The sequence below is a fragment of the Tupaia chinensis genome, unplaced genomic scaffold (genome assembly GCF_000334495.1).
Source record: "Tupaia chinensis unplaced genomic scaffold, TupChi_1.0 Scaffold144119_1, whole genome shotgun sequence".
In the NCBI taxonomy this organism is placed as follows: Eukaryota; Metazoa; Chordata; class Mammalia; order Scandentia; family Tupaiidae; genus Tupaia; species Tupaia belangeri.
In genome coordinates, this window is record NW_006203974.1 from 505,638 (window position 1) to 520,385 (window position 14,748).

The following is a 14,748-nucleotide window of genomic DNA, read 5'->3' on the forward strand; positions in this document are numbered from 1 at the left end:
ACAGTCAGTTCGTGGATGTCCCGGCCACGGACACGCGGGTGACTGAGTGGATGGCCCGGCCACGGACATGTGGGTGACAGAGTGGATGACCTGACCACAGACACGCTGGTGACAGCGTGGATGGCCTGGCCATGGACACGTGGGTGACAGTGTGGATGGCCCAGCCACAGACACACAAGTGGAAGGATGGCTCATCACCCCAGGTGTGAACACACTACCCAGACTGGTGGTCCGAGGGCCATGAGGCCTGTGTGTGTAATATACTTCTAAGTTCATGGATCATTCGCGAAGTTCATGGCTCATCCTTCTCTTTGGACAAGAACGTCGCTCTGATGAATGTACACGGGAAATCCTTGACGCTCGTGAACCTTGCTACGGGCAGCATCAGCCGAGAACCCGGAGGACTGTCTGCCTCACACTTCTCGTCGTGTGACGCAGATGGTCCTGGTCCTGAGCCGTCAGGGCTCTGGCTTGGCAGAGGCTGTGAGACTCACGTCTGTGTGCACGGACGCCCCTGGTGAGCACAGCTCTCTGACTGAAACCCGAACTCTTGTGGAATTCGAGTTGGGGCAGGGAGTCTCACTGCCGACATGTGGCGTCGTCTGAGCCCCTGCCAAGTGTTGTCCTTACCTCCCTTTGCCATCATGTCCTGTCCCCATGAGGGCACGTAAAGATAAGCAACGTGATTTTTCTTCGACATTACTAATAGTGTTAAGGGTTTTTTTTCCTGCCCTAGTGTGCAGGTGCTCACTAGAGAGACACCGTGAGAGAGAAAAAGTGAGAAAGCACCCCCCGCGGGGATGGCCATGCCACAGTCCCTTCCTCCTCCTCTCTCCTCTCAGAATTTTGAGCACATGATGCATGTGCCAGGCATGATTTTCAAGCCATCATGTCCGGGGCTTGAATCATGTTGGCCATGGGGGTCAGCGCCTTAACCACTGCCACCTGCTGGTTCCAGTCGTGTTTAATTCTTAGCTGGCTTGCCACGATGACTTCAAAAAGAAATAATTAAAGGACAAAGAATGGTGAGCAGTAAGTTGCAGCGCTCACGGTCCTGTCTCGCACGAGCCACTGGTGGCACCCTAATTTTATGCACTGTCCTTGCTTTTCCTGAAGGTACGAGCTCGCCCAGCAGCTGCACCAGCGGGCTGCCTCGATGGACGCCAGCACCGTGGGCCAGGAGGGCATGCACGTGGGGATGGAGAGCGAGGAGCTGCCGCCAGCTGCCGAGGCTGTCGCGGCGAGCCCCGAGGCCGTGCTCCAGCTGGAGCCGCAGCACGTCGTGGGCACGGGGGACGCTGGACTGGGGCAGCAGTTGGCAGGTCAGCCCCTGGACACCGACGAAGGTAATGCCCCAGGACGACCCCTGCAGAGTTCCGTGGCCTCAGTCCTGTGGGCACAGGGGCTCCCCTTTTCTGAGGCTTTGGTGATCCGTGGTCTGCCACAGTCACAAACATTAAATAGAAAATTCTAGGAAGAAATGTTCTGTAAGTTTTCTATCTTGAGCTGTTCTGAGAAGGGAGAGGGGATCTCTCGTGTCTGTGTGTCTCGCCTAGGACACGAGCCATTCCCTCGTCCAGTGTGTCCTCGCGGTTGCTCCCTGCCCCTTGGTCACACAGCAAGTGTCTCGGTATATCAGGGTGAGAAAGCAGAGTCAGTGGGAGGGCGTGGTGCTGTCCATGGCTTCAGCATCCTCTGCCCTAAAGCCACAACTGGTGCTGTGGGTGTGTGTGTGGTAGCGAATATTTTATGTGGTCTCGTAAATTCGTTTATTGGATTTTTTATCAGACTTTGAGGGGAAGGCCTTATTTGTTTATTTTTAAAATCACAGAGTAACGTAACTTCTTGCTAGGAAGTGTTTGAAGTCTCAGGATGAGAGCAGAGTCCACCATTCATATTTTAGTGTAGTCTCCGAGTTCTTTCTGCACAAGTGTTCCAGCATGTGTGTGAGTGTGCGAGTGTGCGTGTGTATTTGGTGTGCATCTACGACTGTAGAAGAATGGGGTCCTTCTGTGTGTGCTTCTCAGAACTCGCCTTTATCCCTTACCACATGGGGTCCTTCTCTCTGGCGGGTGTGCCTGTGGATCCACGCTGGTACACTAAGGGGCACGTTAGCAGGTGGCACGGGACAGCTGACAGCTCGCTGCTCTGCAGGGAGAGGAGGCCCCGGCCTAGAACAGAAATCCGCGTGCCGCCTCCCTGGTCGGTAAAGTGTTGCCTGAGAAGCACAGAGTGCCCGCCTCCTGACAGTGTGCTGACCGGTTCGCTGTTGTGTTGTGTAGAGGAGCCCACGCTTGCTTAGCATAGGGGCAGGAAGTCCTGTGAGCGGTTTTTCTCCTGTGAGGCCTGTAGTGGTGCATATCCACAGAGGTTTTACTTACTTACCCTATGTAATGGCATGTTAGACATTACTTTGCAGAACGGTGCCTGGGTTCTAGGACAAACCGTAAAAGCTTTCATTGGTTGCCTGGACATAAAAAGATATGCTTTAGCCATATCTGTTTTTAAGTTTATTTTTTCTGTGAGAGACAAGGAGACAGAGACAAAAGATAAAAAGGGAGGGAAGAGAGGCACTCCATGGAGATCTTGATGCCACCATTGGCCCCCTGGGCGTGACCAGCCCAGGTCACGGGCACAGGAGCACATGCAGGGCGGTCGTGGGTGTGAGCCAGGGACCTGCCACGCAGCCCAGAATGATGGGGCACCGTCAGCTGACCCATACTTCCTGCGTACGTATGTGGGTGCTGTGCGAATTGGCTTCTTCCCGTCTTTTGAACATGAAGAGGCTGGCTTTCAGAACCTCGATGCGGGTCCCTGGACAGCTTGGCATGTGGGAAGTAACTCCGAGACATGTGAGCCCCTCTCTGTGCCTTCTTACCTGTAGATGGCTTTGTGGCCCCACAGGACCCCCTGCGAGGGCACATCGAGCAGTTTGAGGAGCAGCCTTCTCCGCAGCAGTCCTTTGAGCCAGCAGGGCTGTCACAAGGTCAGCGGTGGGTTTCCAGCGATGTGTGCAAGTGAGCTGTACCTGGGGTGGGATTACTTTTACCCCAGTCTTAGGCGTTTCTCTTCAGGCCCTTCTGAAGGCTACGGTTTCAAACCGTGGCTCCTGTTTGCATGCATTGGGTGACATTCTCCCGTTGCGTGGTCTGCCCAGGCCTGGAGAGCCACGCTGCCTAGCTTCCAGCTGGAAGAGTGGTAGTGGAAACTGGGACCCTGGCTACTTAGACCGCCAGAGCCCGTGGGGTGGTGTGCGCAGAGTCCAGCCTCCTGCCCCCAGCACAGTCACCTAGTCCCGTGCTAGTGCTGAAGGTGGGAACAGCTCTTTTCATTTACAAACCCAAGTCCTTTTCACTTTTTTGTGAAACTCTAATGCTTTTCTAGAACTGCTATTCTGTGAATGGTTCCAGGTTTTACAGTGACGGATACGTACAGCCAGCAGACGCAGTTTCCACCTGTCCAACAACTACAAGACTCTAGCACGCTCGAGTCTCAAGCCCTGTCCACGAGCTTCCACCAGCAGGGCTTACTGCAGGCCCCTGGCTCGGACAGCATGCACGCAGTGAGTGTTCACCGATGGGCTTTCCTGCGCCGCACTCGGGCAGCTGCCGTTGAGGACTCAGATCTGCTTACGCGGGTGGGCGCGCTGATACCTTGTCACATGAAAGCTGTTACGTCACCTGTGAAAAACAAGCAGCTAGGCATTTCTATTTCCTTAAAAGATTTCTATTTTACTTAAAGATTTGATAACAAGATAACTGTATTTTTGGTTACAACCGGGAGGTTAGAATACTACGCGGTGACATTGAGGGACGGTATGTAGGTTTAGGTGTGAAGCTGCGACGTTTTTATATGTGGATCCTTTTTTCCTTTCACTTATTTCTTCCGTGAAAGAGGGAGACGGAGACATACCAAAGCTAGCACGGGGTCTTCACACCGAGTTGCGCTAGCCTCAGCCAGGATCCTGGCCTGCACAGGGGTGCCCTCGGCCTGCTCAGGAGACCTGCCATTGTGGTGTCCCCCCAGCACAGCTGAGCTGCTTGTGGACTCCTCCAGAAACATTTTAGAAGAAAAATGTAACATGTGGTGTGACGTGTTAAACATTGAAATACATCGTTTTTACATCTTATCTCTTACTCAAGGTGGAGACATCTAAGTTTTGTTTTTGCTTTGATTTTTCTGTTTTGGAACATTTTTGAATAGTGATGAAAGTGACTGGTTATCCATACTGTCTCTCTCGAAAGCCCCTGTTGGTTGTTCTGGCTGAGCGATTGGCCTGGATCCCCATGGGAATCCCGGCACGTTTTCGTAGCCAGAAAGGCAGCCAGCCGTGGGTGCCGAGCCCGGCCAGGGAGAGTGCTGCCCAGTAGCTTCCCCACTCCCGAGCCAGCTGTGCACACCCAGCTCGAAGCATCGCAGAGCAGCGGTTGTGCAGCTGGCTATGAAGTCACGTGAGCAACTCAGAAACAGGCCCTTCATTTCGGCAGCACGCAGCTGTTGCCGATGTGGGCACGGTCCTGTGACTGTCCTCGCTCCCTGAGGCTGGCCGGCCCTGCTCGCTGTGACCCAGCTGTGGTGGAGCAGTCAGGCTGCGCCGGCCAGGTTTAGCTCAGCCCTTGCTGGGTGGCATGGGTCGTCATCCCTGCAGCGAGGGGCTGGCTTAGCCTGGGGCTGCGCTGCTCCTGAACTAGGGAACATGTTCTCACTCTCCCCTGTGGTTTCCATGATAGCAGAGGAAGGTAGGATTATGTCCTCTGCTGCCTGCGGCAGAGGAGGTGAGCAGTGATCTCACTGAGCTACATGAGAACCAGCCTCATGGTTGCTTTAACTTCCACTAAAGTAGGTTAGTAGCAAATAGATTTCACAGCGTTTATTTAATCAGGTCTAGAAGAGTTCTGCTGTTGCTCTGGCCGAAGTGCTGCAGAGCACAGGCCCGCCTTTGCGAGCGCTCCTGTCCTCGGTTTGCGGTTGTCGTTCTCCCTGTATCCGTTCACGTCCGAGTTGCCTGCTCTATCGTCTCTTCAATTGTAGACAGCGCGCTTGATCCAGGAGCCGTCTCAGGAAGAGCTGGACCTGCAGGCGCCACGGCCCCAGTTCCCGGAGGATGGCGAGGACCAGAGCAGGCGCTCTTACAGGTAGCCGTGGCCGCCCGTGCACCTGTACCTGCCAGCCTTCCAGGGCCCAGTGTGTGTCTCTCAGAACCCCACAGACCAGGTTCCGTTGTATCCCCGAGTTTTAAATAAAGGGCTGGGGACAAAGGAGATGAGCCCACTTAAATTCCTGCCATCTGTAAGTGACGGGGCCAGAGCAGGCCCGCAGCACCCTGCCCTGCCCTGCTGCGTCCCCGCGACCATGCCTTCAGGAGTCCTGGCTTCCTGCGTGGTACTCATCACCTGCCTCCTGTATGTTAGCCAGCGTGGCAAGGGCATCATGATCCCAAAGGCTGCGATTTTCATCCACTGGCCATCCACCAAGCACCCTGCGCTGAGCACTTTCAAGTGCGCCATGGGCGACACCAGGTGCTTGAAAGACAGGTGTGCACAGTCTGGTCCCCTCGTCCCGTGGCCCGTACATTTACGGCGGACACACCATACGTTTACAAAAGTCAGGACGAATATGGATGGAATAGCGATTAACACGAGTGTTGTCCTCCAAAGAGTAGTCTCGGCTTTGTAATGTTTTAATAATTGCATTATTTGATTAAAATACTTTTTAAATGAATTTTTTCAGAAACTACTTATTTTATTTATTGGGTTGTCGGAAAAGTCATGCTTTTTCAGAAACTACTTATTCTATTTATCGGGCTGTCGGAAAAGTCATGACATCTTTTCTGTGCTTTTATATGTAAAGATGTGTCATGATTTTCCTCCAGCCCAATATTATCATTATTTTACTTTGCCGTAGGGCCAAATGGTCTCCAGAGACAGAGAGACAGAGAGGGAACGTGAGATAGCAAGCTGCCATGTCTGGAACTCAAATCGTAGTCGGCCTCGTGGGACCAGCACCCCAACCACCATGCCACCTGCTGACCCCTGCTTTTTACATTCTAGTGCTTTTTTCCTGGGGCCGTTTAAGAGACAACCATGTCCCATTACTTGAGTCACTCTAAAGAGCCGCCAAGTGAATGTCCTCGTAAGCTGTCCACTGTGGCTGTGCCTTAAGGGCTCAACTATTGAGCACATGTTTTCCGAGGCAGGCTGCTAACTCTTTTGCTCCATGCCTGTAGGGTTTGTGTTTTAAGCCGGAGCTCAAACTCCTCGAACCTGCATCCTTGGACATTAGGCCCTTTAGCATCAGGAGCGCCATAGCCTGAGAGCTTGGTGAACCCTCAGGTTCCCACGTGAATCTGAGCGGCAGCCGCCCCTGGGGTCTGTGGTGTAAAGGGAGGCATGAGGGCAGGCTTCAGGGTCGCTGGGACTCTCCTGGCATTTTACTCACACTTTTTGTGTTTTCAACGTGAAAACATTTGTCTGTTCATGTCTAATTGGATATAGATTGTTATTTCCAAGCACGGTTACTCTGACGTTTCTCACAATTCCTCTGTGGTGTCTCAATGTCACTTGGCCTTCCACCTTGCAGCCTCCATATGTCCTCCATTCAGTAGGATTTATTTTTAGGTTTTTGGTGTAGGGCACGTGTATTCACCAGAAAGATATATATATAGAGAGAGAAAAAGTGAGAAATCACCCCCCCCCGGGGGATGGCCATGCTGAAATCCCTTCTCCATTCTCTCGGGATTGTGGGCATGCACGCACACATACCCAGTGTGATTTTTCAGGCCACCAGGTCTGGGACTTGAACCATAGTTAAGCATGTGGGAGTCCAGTGCCTTAACCACCATGCTACTTGCTGGCCCCCTTCAGTATTATTAAGGACCTGCTACAGCACAGGGGACATCTGTGTAGGTTCCCATACTTGTGGGAAGAGAGGCGTAAATAATGTGGGAGATGAGACGTGGCCCTGGGCCAGAGTCAGGCAGACAGACAGACAGCAGGGAGACGGTTGCGGTTGCCAGTGCTCGTCCCCCAAGAGTGGTCGCGGCCGCCATGAGGAGTGGTTGCAGATTTGGAGTGTAGGTGGCAGGTGGAGCTCCAGGATTTGTTGTAGGTCGAGGTGTGAGAGGAGGGCAGAGTTACGGACGAGTACCAGGATTTTCAGTCTGGGCAGGCAGAAGGATGACATTATTGCCTGGAAAGGAGAGACCCTCAGAGGGACAGGTTTTACAGACCAAGATTCGATTTTGTGTCATTGTTGATCTTCCCGAAGAAACAGCATGTGGGCAGGTCTTCCCAGCAGACCAGATTTAGGGGAGCTGGAAGTTACTTGTGATGTCTAGATGGACAGCTGAGGGGTGCAGGCCCACACGAGAGAAAGGCTCAGAGCTCGTGGCCAGTGGTGCACTTGGAGGGGGGCAGAGAGGAAGAGCCAATCACGGGGCCGGGACAGACTTGCCGTGACTTGAAAGGACCTCAGAGGGCACGGTGCACACACATGCACGTGTTTGAGGAGGATAGTTAAATTGGATTCTCAAAGAGATCGGAGGAACCCTGGAACCCTCACCTCTGACTTTGCATGTGAAGTGCGGGAGCTGCAGAGAGCAGCAGTGGGCCTGGAGGTGCCTCCCAGGAGAGCTGTGTCTGGCTATGACCGCTGGGAGCTCAGTTGCTTCCCAGGCTACCTGCTCTCCTTGAGGAGCACTCCCAGATCTGTGCTGAGGAGGAGCCAGAGCATGCTGTGCAGGCAGCAAGCGCTGGCGTTGTCCAGGTGACACTGCTGCAGGTGTCTGCTCTTGGTGCAGGCTGTTCTGGGTGCCTAGGAGACTGGCCGTGGGGATGACAGAGCAGCAGGTGTGTTCCATGAAGAGTTGACGGCCTTGGCAGAGGTGGGGAAGGGTCCCTCCCACTTTAGTGGAGTTTGGTCCTTGAGGTGGGAGGGGACTGGAGGCTGGCTGAGGCCAGATGGTAAAGGCCTGCACATTAGCTGTGCTCCAAAGGGGGTGGTTTTCCCACAGTGTGAGCTGTGGTTGTGCCTGGTATAAAGGAATAGATGGACTGGTCTGAAAAGATTATTCTCCCGGGACCAGCAGTTAGCGTAATGGCTATGTTGCTGGACTCCCATGTAGTCGACCGTAGTTCGAGTCCTGGACCTGGCAGCTTAAACTCACGCAATGCGCCTGTGCGTGTGTGCCCAAGATCCCGAGAGGAGAATAGAGAAAGGATTGCGGCTTGGCTATCCCCCCTGGGGGTGATTTCTTGCTTTCTGTCTCTCTGTCTCTCTGTCGAGCGCACATGTCCTATAGCAAAAACCTCTCAAAAAAAAAAAAAAAAAGATTATTCTCCATATTAGAAGAATCATTTCTCAGTAAATTGCAAGTGGTTTAATGGTATTCAGTTCTGCAAGTAGATTATCACCTTATTACCTCCCACTGATGTGTAGACCAGAACCAACCCTGATTTCATTTCCAGATTTACCTTTACAAAATTTGTTGGTTAATCATTGCTCTCTGTCTGGAATAGATAGCTTCACCAAACTACATTTGCATGTCACAGTGGCATTTCCACATGTCTTTGCACGTATTTGGCTTTTCGTTTAGCTTGGACTGAACTGTAGGCAAATCTAGTCGACGTAGAGTTTGTAGTTCAGGGACTTGTCTAGTTCCTTACTAGAGATTAAAATTTGGAAATGGAAAAAAGAGAGACACACTAATGTAATAAACTTTTAATAATATGTGAATGGAAATTTTGAAATTATAATCCTAATCCTTAATTATTATTATTATTTTGGTTTTGTTTTTGCAGTAGGGTGCATGTGCTCACTGAGAGAGACAGAGAAAGAGGAGAGTGAGGAATCACCGTTTGGGGGATAGTCTGCTGTAATCCTTCTCCGTTCTTTTGGGGTTCGGGGCATGCATGCTTTTGTACCTGGCCTGATCCTCTAGCCGGTGGGTCTGGGACTTGAACCACAGACTAGGTCATGTGAGATCCAGCCATATTAACCTCCACGCCACATGTGCTGGCCCAAAGCTTAAAGTAATTTGAATCCATTCAGAAACTGAGTGTGAAATAATACTATATGCTTATACGTGTGTTATTCAAAATACCTCCAGAATAATCTGCCTTGTAAAGCATTTTGTAAACCTAGGGTGTGCACGGACTCGGAAGTAGCTAGCCTAAGTGGTGATTCTGACCCTGAAGCGATGAAAGGTCGACGGTGTCTAACGACTTCATCGGGAGGTAGATGGTGTCTAATGACTCAGTAAGGAAAACAACACATAATGTTTTCTTCCTGTTACGTTTAGAATCTTTCTAGTTAGTGTTGTATCTGCCGGGGTGTTACTACAGGATTGATTCATTTTGAAATTATAAAATACATTTAAGACTATAAATAGTCAGCAGAATTTGATCTAATAAATTGCTGGTATTTTGTATTTTATATTACGGTTTCTCTAACACTGGCAAGCACAGCGAGCTTCCGTGTGTTGTGCCCCAATGTTTGGTGATGGCGAAGCGTGTATCCTCTCCTTCCATTCCTAATGGCGCCATGGGTTCACAGGCCTGAGCTCTGCATGTCTGTTTTTAGGTGTGACTATTGCAACAAAGGCTTTAAGAAGTCCAGCCACCTGAAGCAGCACGTGCGGTCGCACACGGGCGAGAAGCCCTATAAGTGCAAGCTCTGTGGACGCGGTTTCGTCTCCTCCGGGGTCCTCAAGTCCCACGAGAAGACCCACACAGGTGACTGCACTCCCTATGCGGGGAGCCAATGCTTGTGTTGATGTGACAGATGTAACCCGTATAGCACTCTGCACACCCACCTGGAGCACAGAGGCCAGCGTCTAGGGCGTTTGCAGAGTTCTGGGCCCGTCGCCACTACCTCATTTAGAACGTTTTTATCACATCCAAGAGGAATTCTGTGCTGTTAGCAGTCACTCCTCACCTCCCACAGGGGCCTCGGCCCTCAGCACCTGCTCTCATGCAGTCTCGATAGAGCTGCTTTTTGCCAGCATTTCATATGAACGGTCATACAGCATCTGATCTGTGACTGGCACCCTTCACTTAGCATAATCTATTCAGGACGCCTCAGTGTTATGTCGTGGTTCAACTCTTCATTGCTTTTTATGACCAAATAATATTCTCTTTCATGGTTGTGGCTATATCAAATTTGATCCAGTCATCAGCCAGTAGTTGGTTTTAGTTTTTGCTCTTAAGAATGATCCCACCGTGAACACGTGTACACAAGTTTTGTGTGGACACGTCTTCATTTCTCTGCCTAGGAATAGAATTGCTTGGTCATGTGGTGACTCCCTTTGAAATTTGAGTTGACCAGATTCTGTTCGAAGTAGCCGGACCATGTACTGATTCCCCAGCGATGTGAGGGACTCTGGTTTCTCTGCATTCTTATAGCAGTTGTCATCACCTCTCTTCTTACTGTGGCCTTCCCACGGGTGTGTGGTATCTCATTGCAGCTTCGATTTGCATCTCTCTCATGGCTGATAATGTCTAGCATCTTTCTGTGTGCTTCCTGAGAAAAAGTCTGTTCTAATCCTATGCCCATTTAAAATTAGGTTATCTGTCTCTTCTTGAATTGTAAGAATGTTTTAAAAACTATTTAGATTGTAATTAAATATACTTTTTAAAAAAACCTTATTTATTTATTTAAATTTGATGAGAGAAGGACAGAGTGGGAAGGAGAGAAAATGAGAAAGCAAGCCGCCAGGTCCAGGATTTGAATCACAGTCGGTCATGTGAGAGTGTGATCTGGAGCTCTGAAGGCCTGCTATGGAGGCAGAGAAGAGCCGAGTCTGACTTTCTTGTTTGTAATAACGGGTGTATTTATAACATGCATATATTTACAGCATGTGTATATTTATAACATGCATATATTCACAACACGGTATTTATAACATGTATATAACACGCGTGTTTATAACATGCGTATATTTACAACACGTGTATTTATAATGTATTTGTAACATGTACATTCACATGTGTGCATTTACAACGTGTGTGTATTTATAACTGCATATTCACAACATGTGTATTTATAACACATGTGTATTTATGTGTATATTCACAACATGTGTGTATTTATAACACGTGTATTTATAGCACATGCGTATTTACAACATACACATATTTACAACACACATGCACTTACAATGCGTGCATATGTATAACACGTGTGCATTTACAGCACAGATGTGCTTATGACACATGTGTGTTTACAACACGTCTGTATTCACAACACATTTACAACATGCATGCATGTATGACATCCATATATTTACAGCACGTGTGTATTTGTAACATGCGTATATTTACAGCATGTGTGTGCGCACATAAGCAAGAGTCGGTGAGCACTGTATGCAGGGTCTGGTCACTGCAGTCCCCTTCCTCGTCTCCCAGTCCATCCATCTCAGGCACTTACACGTGCGCCTGACGTGTTTCAGGACAGCTGGGCTGGGCTGGGCCGGGGGTCAGAACTATGGTACCAGTGGGATCTGGCCTCTCCTGAGCAGTGCCTTGTCGCTGTGCCACGGAACAGGTCCCCATAAATGGCTTTGCAAGGTTAAAGGCAGATAGGGAGAAATGCCTTCTTAGCTAGGTACTTGCTTCCGTGTGTTGGTCCAGAGGGCAGAGGGTATTCTGTTCTCAGCTTCATTGGAAATGAAAGCCGTATGGAGGCTGAATGCTGCCCCTCACTGCATCGTCTAAGGCATTTGCTGTGAGAATAACTTCAGTAACATTTCTGGGGTGGAAGCCACCAACGTGGTGTCAGTTGGTAAGCAGGAGACTGAGGCAGAGAGGCTGGGTGTGGCTTGGGAACGTCTTCGAGGCTGTTGACTCGATGGAGGATGCAGTTAGACGTGCCCGGTCAGTTCCCACGTCCTCAGGAGGAGTCACTCTAACACTGGAGACCGTGGCGAGTAAACCGCCTTCAACTGTGAGGCTCACTGAGTGGACTTTGTCTGCATCTGACACTGAGACAGGGTGATGACCGTGCTCGCTCTTGTCTCTGCTTGCACAGGCGTGAAGGCCTTCAGCTGCGGTATCTGCAGCGCCTCCTTCACCACCAACGGCAGCCTCACGCGCCACATGGCAACGCACATGAGCATGAAGCCTTACAAGTGTCCGTTCTGCGAGGAGGGCTTCCGGACCACCGGCCACTGCAAGAAGCACATGAAGAGACACCAGGCAGTCCCCGCGGCTGTGCCCGCAGCTGGAGAGACGGAAGGCGGAGGTACTGCCCTTTGGTGGCTCAGGGCTGCTGTCCGTGCATGCTCAGTGGCACCTGAATTTTAAAAAATTAATTGATTTTGTTTTCTGAGTGTGAAAACCATGCGTGCTCTTTGAGAAAATATTTAGTGAGGAAGCCATCTGATCTTAACATTTACTCACACTGAGTCCGCAATTGCCCCGATGTTCTCGCCTTCCTCCGTGCTGGAGTACGCATGGCCAGAGGCGCTAGTGTTTTCACAAATTCATCAGCGTCCTATACACGCCGTTCTCCCCGCACTGCCGTGTGTCGTGGGTGTACTGGTGCATACGCACAGGGCAGCGTCAGTTCAGGTGGCCACACGGGCGCACACCGTATTCGGTTGTCTGGTCTTGCACCAACATGGCGATGGCTGACGTTGATGGACACTCAGTCCTCCAGAGTGTGTGCTTGCTGTCACCCTGTCCGATTTCTCGGCACAGAACACTGCAGCTTGGGCATTAATCATTGTGTGCGAGCCAACCACTCATAGACTGGCAGGTGGTCTGCCTAAATTTTGTGCCAAGTGGAACAATCCTGAAATTAGTATTGTGCTTACTTTTTCTTTTCTTGGAGAGGTTTTCGCTATAGGGTGCGTGCACTCGCCAGACAGACAGAGACAGAGAGATAGAAAGCGAGCAATCACCCCCCCAGGGGGGATGGTCACACCGCAACCCTTCTCCTCCATTCTCCTCTTGGGACTGTGGGCTCTCACGCACATGCACCTGGCGTGAGTTTAAGCCGCCGGGTCCAGGACTCGAACCGTGGTCGACTATGTGGGAGTCCAGCGACAGAGCCATTACGCTAACTGCTGGTCCCTGTGCTTACATTTCTTGAACTTGTCAGATGATTTCTTCTTAGTGAATTCCACAGGTGAAATCGAAGTTTAGATATATGTACATTTTCCAGGTTCACTTGTGAGGCCAGTATGCAGCATTTCAGTTTGCTTCTGGAATTGTATTGGGCCATCTGAAAAGTCGTGGCGCGTTTCTGCACAGAACATAGGAATGTGACGTGACTGTTCTGACCCCGGTATCTTTCTTTCTTAGGATGAAGCACACGCACACTCACGTCAGGGAGAGACAGAGAGGCATGCCCCACCCAGGGTCAGGTCCTGCAGAAGACCCGTTCTTCAGCCCCGGCCTGTTCGGTCCTGAGCACCTGGCTCGTGAGCCCAGCGTGTTTCCGGTGACCAGGCTGGGCATCCAGAGTGTAGGGGCCGTGGCGTCTGGCTTCTTTCGGGCAGCGATTCCTCTGAGCCGCGTGCCCGGCCTGGCCCCTCCTTGTGGTTGTGTCGGTCGGTTTTAGTTCTCACACTGCCGAGAGTTGTGCTGGTCTCAGTGTTCGTAGGGTCCGGATTCTTGCCACTGCATGGTTGGTGTGGCTGTCACGTGGCTGACTGGAGATAGAGGGGCCTGCGCGGTCCGTGTTCACAGGTTGGGGCCACGCGTGTCCGTCGGCATCTCTCCCCAGCTGCCTGTCCCTTGGTCTACTATGGCTGTCCAACCCCAAGGTCCCGGTGTGTGTCCCCGAGTGCCTGCGGTGCGGCTCTTCTTACATTTCGAGGAATGAGTCTTTCCGATCTGCCTCGTCTGCCTGAGGAGGACACGCTCTGGCTTTAGTGTCCGGTGCCACCGCTGCCCTCTGCTCTCCCTAGGGGGTTGCTGTGAACATTAGCAGTTCTGACGCGCTCAGGGAAGCAGCTGGAGCTTTTCAGCTGGTCTATATTAAATCCCGTCCCAGTATTTAGTAAAATAGAGAGAGAAGGCACCTTTTTCTGCAGATGAATCAGAGAACGGAGCCCATCCGGTCACTGGTTCCAGGCTCCCGTGGTTAGAGGGGCTGATGGATCAGACAGTGTGGACAGTCTCTTGGATCCTAGTACCTGTCCCTCCCCTGGTTAGCAAAGCTTCTAAGACCATGTAATTGGTGCTGTTGGGGTCGACTGGGGCTCCTCAGGGCTTCCAAAGGCTTCATTATGCTGCCGTGGAGGTATTTAATCCGATCTTGCTTTGTCGTCCGTGTTCCTCTTTGGGATCATTGGAAGAATGAAAAGCGCTTGGGGAGCGCTCTGCCCACTGGAGAACAGTCACGTTGAAGGGCTTCGTGCCAAGGCGGGGGAAATAGGTCCTTCCCGTGATGCGGCAGGAGCCACCTGGGCCTCGATCTCCTGCTCGTCATGGGCTTGATCTCCGTGCCGGAGTCCTCCATCGGTGCCTGGCACGACCTGCACTACTGTCCTGGCTACTTAACCCTTTTACACGCCCGTCTCCGTGTTTCTTGTCAGTGCGGGGCCGCCGTCTGCACCGTGCCCTCAGATCGTTCCGGCAGTGTCGGACTTCGAGGCCCTAGTCTTCTCTGTTTCTGGAATTCCTACCGTGGGCTGTGGAGCCCCTGGCTCTGCCCTGGGACTGGCCTTCTGCTCTCCCCTCTCCCCCTAACCCCCTCCTCCCTCCCCTCCCTCCCCTCCCTCCCGTCTTTCTCTTTCATTTATGT

At 51.4% G+C, this 14,748-nt stretch overlaps 1 protein-coding gene across 3 annotated transcripts in view; it reads left to right on the top strand.

Moving 5' to 3' along the window:
• ZNF236 (zinc finger protein 236) overlaps positions 1-14,748 on the top strand; it is a 116,433-nt gene that overhangs the window by 66,466 nt on the left and 35,219 nt on the right. For all 3 annotated transcript variants that reach the window (XR_003547448.1, XR_003547449.1, XM_014583160.2), the window contains exons 13-18: positions 1,117-1,346; positions 2,885-2,986; positions 3,411-3,562; positions 5,032-5,135; positions 9,580-9,731; positions 12,025-12,237. Coding sequence is in view for 1 of the 3 variants with exons in the window: in XM_014583160.2 (XP_014438646.1) it covers positions 1,117-1,346; positions 2,885-2,986; positions 3,411-3,562; positions 5,032-5,135; positions 9,580-9,731; positions 12,025-12,237 (953 nt within the window). In the remaining 2 variants the exon portion in view is untranslated. The remainder of the gene's footprint in view (positions 1-1,116; positions 1,347-2,884; positions 2,987-3,410; positions 3,563-5,031; positions 5,136-9,579; positions 9,732-12,024; positions 12,238-14,748) is intronic.